Below are 5104 nucleotides of genomic sequence, written 5' to 3'. Positions count from 1 at the left end.
ATTTTCTTAAAATCCTTTGTATTTATGTAGTGCCAATCATAATGTCCTATATGTTGAGGTAACCTGAATAGAGTACCAATTGGGACACTGGATTATAAGGAAATAACACTAAGATGAGGTTAATGAATATCAGAGATCATAAAGTTTATAGAGTTCAGTTTTGATAATGTGGTGAATAATGACACAATTATCCAAAAAGCCTCAGGGATAAAGTCTGTTTTTGGCATGGGTACATTTTGCATTGATGAGTTTAATTTTTGACATGGTAAATTTAACGTTTTTATGGAAATTTAAAGTGGTAATATCCATCCTGCAATCAGAAAGTCACAACAATTATGACTTGGCTTACTCATAAATTTAGATATTTGAAAACTATCTTCACCATAGGCAGAAAACAGGAAGAGTCCAGAGTATATGTTTCTTAGAAATTGCATTTAGAAATGAGATTGAAAAGAAATAGATTATCTCATGGGGAGATCCCAAAGTATTTGACAAAAGGATATTTCTTTTCTTTCTTTTCTTTTTTTGATACTGGGGTTTCAACTCAAGAGTGCTTAACCACTGAGCCACATACCCAGCCCTTTTTATTATTCACTTTGAAACAGAGTCCAACTGAGTTGCTTAGGGTCTTGCTAAATTGCTGAGGTTTCTGCCTTGGACTCCAGAGTCTCTAGGATTACAGGCATGTGCCACCACACCCAGCACAAAAAGAAGATTTCTTATTCTTCTTTTTCTTGGGAAAATAAATTGGATTGATATCCATAGCATTATCCTTGTACTTCATATTCATATAACAACTACAATTGCATTTCAAAGGATTCCTATGATCAATCCATGAGAATGCTAACCTGAGATAAACTAAACTTCTGCTTACTCTTCAGAACTCTCTAAGGTAAGCACCATTAGTCTTAAATTATAGATGAACAACAGAGGTTGTAAGAATGAAGTAAATGTCATCAAGATACACCTGGGTTTAGAAAGAACTAAAATGCAAATAAAGTGCATTTGATTGAAATAACCATAATCTTTCCATTAAATTTTTCCACATAAAATTATTTTAATAAAAAATTTCACTATTATCCTTTACCTGTGTACCCTTGCTATCATAGGACACATGTTCTGTCAAGTGTTGGAATCATATATAAATACTATTTCTGCTCCTGAATCTAAATGTGTGACAGTCAACATTATCCTATATTTGTTACCCAGTTTCTACTTCTATTTTGTAAAAGCAATTGCAACTCTCTATGTATGGTTTGACATTACTGTCAGACTGTTTATAAATCTTGTTGAATAATACCAGGATTTTAATACTATTCAATAAATTAAGTAATTTCAAAGTTATCATTATTCAAAAAGTTTGGCAATATTTATTAATATAACTTTCTTACAGCTTTGAGTTTGCATTTTCAAAGATCTAAATCAAATTTCTATTTCTTAATTCCTTTTCCTCAGGACAGAGACTTCTGCAAAAATCAAGTTCCTCTCCTGAATTAGTTATGTTCAATTCCAATAATTCATATGTGGCCCCTCAATCTTTTATTCTTAATGGTATTCCTGGTCTGGAAAGAGTCCATGTATGGATCTCTCTTCCACTATTCACAATGTACATTATGTCCCTTGTGGGTAACCTTGGTCTTGTGTACCTCATTTATCATGAGGAGGCCTTACACCGCCCCATGTATTGCTTTCTGGCCATGCTTTCCCTCATTGACCTCCTCACCTGCACCACCACTGTACCCAATGCACTCTGCATCTTCTGGTTTGATCTCAAGAAAATTAACTTCAAAGCTTGCTTAGTCCAGATGTTCTTTGTCCACGGGTTCACAGGTGTGGAATCTGGAGTGCTCATGCTCATGGCTCTGGACCGCTATGTGGCCATTTGCTACCCATTGCGTTATGCCACCATACTCACTAACCCTATCATTGCAAAAGCTGGGCTTGCCACCTTCCTGAGAGGTATGCTGTTGATGATTCCATTTCCATTCTTGGTCAAGCGTTTGCCTTTCTGCCAGGACAATATCATTTCCCATACATACTGTGACCACATGTCTGTGGTAAAGCTATCCTGTGCCAGCATCAAGGTCAATGTCATCTATGGTCTGATGGTTGCACTTCTGATTGGAGTGTTTGACATTTGTTGCATATCTGTGTCTTACACCATGATCCTCCAGGCAGTGGTCAGCCTCTCCTCATCAGATGCTCGGCAAAAAGCCTTCAGCACATGCACTGCACATATATCTGCCATTATCATCACCTATGTGCCAGCATTCTTCACGTTCTTTACCCATCGTTTTGGGGGCCACACTATTCCCCCTTCTCTCCATATCATTGTGGCTAATCTTTATCTCCTTCTTCCTCCGACACTGAACCCCATTGTTTATGGGGTAAAGACAAAACAGATCCGAGACAGTGTCATAAAGTTCTTCCAGGGACAAAAAATTGCAAGTTGATTCAAGAAAACTGAAATTAAATGGAATAATAATAAATAAAAGTATAACAAAGAGAAAACTCAGGTGTCTGTCTGACATTTTCCATTGATTCTCCAAGAATGGGTTTCTTGAAATTCTATTGAGGAAATTCATAGCTAATTCTGGATTCATTTCTCAATGTCTTTCCTTTCTTTTCCTTCAATCAGCAGTTTTTTGAATTAATACATTTTTAATTGATTCAGTTGTGATATGTATGTATATATATAGTGGTAAATATAGTTGCTCTCACAGAAGTTGAGAGTAAAATGTTGGTTTCTATCACCAATGTTAATCAAGTCATTGGTATGAGATTGTAAAAACTTACCTCTAATTCATCCATTTAAGATATTAGCCATTAGGAGTCCCTAAATATCTTATTTGTTTTGGCAACTCTTCCTAATAGATATGAAATAAGGATCTGAGGCTGTAGCTCAGTGGCAGGGCAATAGTTTAGCACATGTGAGGTGCTGGGTTCAATCAACACTACATAATAACACATACATAAAATATAGGTATGTGTTCATATACAACTAAGAAAACTTTAAAAGAGAAATTAAATGGCTTTTCAGGAAATAGTTTAGCCTAAACAGTTTTAGAAGCTAAAATTCAGTTTGTAAAATAATGTTAGTGAACATATTTTTCTCTGTGTATCCAATTCTGAAGATATCCAATATCACCACAGTCCATACAATGGGCATGCAAGTCTTATTTACCTGAAAGCTTAGATACTCCAAGAGTCACAGTGGAGGAGCTATTTGGTATATGGTGTAGAATTTCCAATTGAATGTCATCTTATTGGTGAAATGATTGAAGGATTCATTTATTCATTCATGCTCCCTTTGTTCAACACTTTTTTTTTTCATTTTCCATATGTGAATATTTTTATTAGCTCAAATAACACATCAAAAGGAACTTATCATTCCTCTTCCTGGTTGCAACATTATCATAAAACTCTTATAGTAAGTTTGCTTTCCATATTTGTTTACTGACTTCTAGAATATGTTGTTTTAAAAGACAGTGAATATCTATATTAATATTATTATATTAATATAGATATTATTATATTAATAATATCTTTGTATTTCAAGCTATATGAAATACGTATATACAGTGAAAATAATATAATATGAATAAAACAAATATTCATTAAATGGCCAAGTGAATGAGTCTACATTTCTTAGGTCCTGTGTTAGGTACTAACAATTAGAAAATTATAGATATTCCTCCTGTCAGATATAAGCTCACAGAATAGTTGAAAGTAAAATATCAATAAAAATCTGCTAAATTAACCTGCTATGATAATAGTCTTTACAGGAGGAAGGAAAGAGACAAGTCCTCATTTCAAACAAGAAAGATAAGGGGTCAAAGGTGTTTACTGGAACATCTTAGCAGGAGATGAATCAAGAATGAATGAAAGTTTTTTCACTCGAGAGAAAGAGGACGCATACAATTAGAATACATGTTAGAGAGGCAATACAACAGAGTTTTCCCCAAGTGTTAAAACATCACATAAAATTACCCTGTAATCCTAAGAGAATTAGAAAGTCACAAAGAGACTGGATTTAATACAGGATGTAATTTATGATTAAACTCTATTTAAAGGGAAACAGAGTTTTGTTTCTTTATTCAGGCAAGGCTAGGTGGCCTAATCCCTATGGGCAAGCTGCCTTTACAACTGGCATTTATAATATCTTTATAATTGAGGAATTTGTAGCTATTTTGTAAAGTTTTTATAACTCAGCAAATATAACTAGAGGCATTATGAACAAATACATACTTACTGGTGATTAAAGAATATCCCTGATCATATACAAGTAAAAATAGCAGTTATATCAATTTAAAAGAATACCATTCAGTAAACATAATATTTTAAAAAAGTTTTACAGTCCAATTTACTCAGGAAATAAAGAATAAATTCTATATGTTTCCTTGAAAGATCGTGCATGACTCAAAATGTTATGCTGTTTCAATTTTTAAATTATTTTTCAACAGTTATTTGCTGATCTCAGAACTTTTTTCTATTGAGTAAAATAGCCACAACTCCCAGATATGCAAAAAAGTCTTTGATGTACAATTAAATATAATGTCCCAGTTAAATCATGTCTTTTCTAGCTTAGTGATCATCAGTGAACTCCAGTTTCTTCCATTTAACTTCCACAGTAGCTAATGCAACATTGACTCAGGTGTAGCTAAGGCATCGACTCAAGAACAACATTCTAGGGTTGAGGGTATATCTCAGTGGTAGAGCACTTGCCTAGCATTCACAGGCCCTGGGTTCCAACACCAGTACAACAACAAAAATACAACATGACATTGGGGAGTGTAGTTCAGTGGTAGAATGCATAGTCACCAGGCACAAGCCCTGGATTCTATTTCTATCACCCATTTAACAAAATAGCATTCTATAAAATTTAGGAACTGCCCTAAAAGATGAACTATAGTGGTCACTAAAGTATGACATTCAGAAGACAAGGGGTAGAAATAGTAGCCTTTATTATTATCATTCCTAGTGGCATGTGACTGTGTGTGTGTGTGTGTGTGTGTGTGTGTGTGCCCAAGCACACATGTGTGCTTATGTTTCTTTTCTAAATTTAGGACTTTTTAGTAATAAGTCTTAATTTCAAAGAGTAAGG

The 5104-nt window shown here is 34.2% G+C and overlaps 1 protein-coding gene across 1 annotated transcript; it reads left to right on the top strand.

Moving 5' to 3' along the window:
* Positions 1 to 1499: 1499 nt before the first annotated feature.
* LOC144254275 (olfactory receptor 52N5) lies at positions 1500 to 2453 on the top strand. The gene has a single exon (XM_077797284.1). It carries the CDS (start codon positions 1500 to 1502, stop codon positions 2451 to 2453), a length of 954 nt encoding a protein of 317 aa, XP_077653410.1.
* The last annotated feature ends 2651 nt before the right edge of the window (positions 2454 to 5104 follow it).

The sequence above is a fragment of the Urocitellus parryii genome, chromosome 4, assembly GCF_045843805.1.
Source record: "Urocitellus parryii isolate mUroPar1 chromosome 4, mUroPar1.hap1, whole genome shotgun sequence".
NCBI lineage: Eukaryota > Metazoa > Chordata > Mammalia > Rodentia > Sciuridae > Urocitellus > Urocitellus parryii.
Note: the sequence above shows the minus strand (reverse complement) of the source record. Positions and strands in the feature narration are given on the sequence as shown.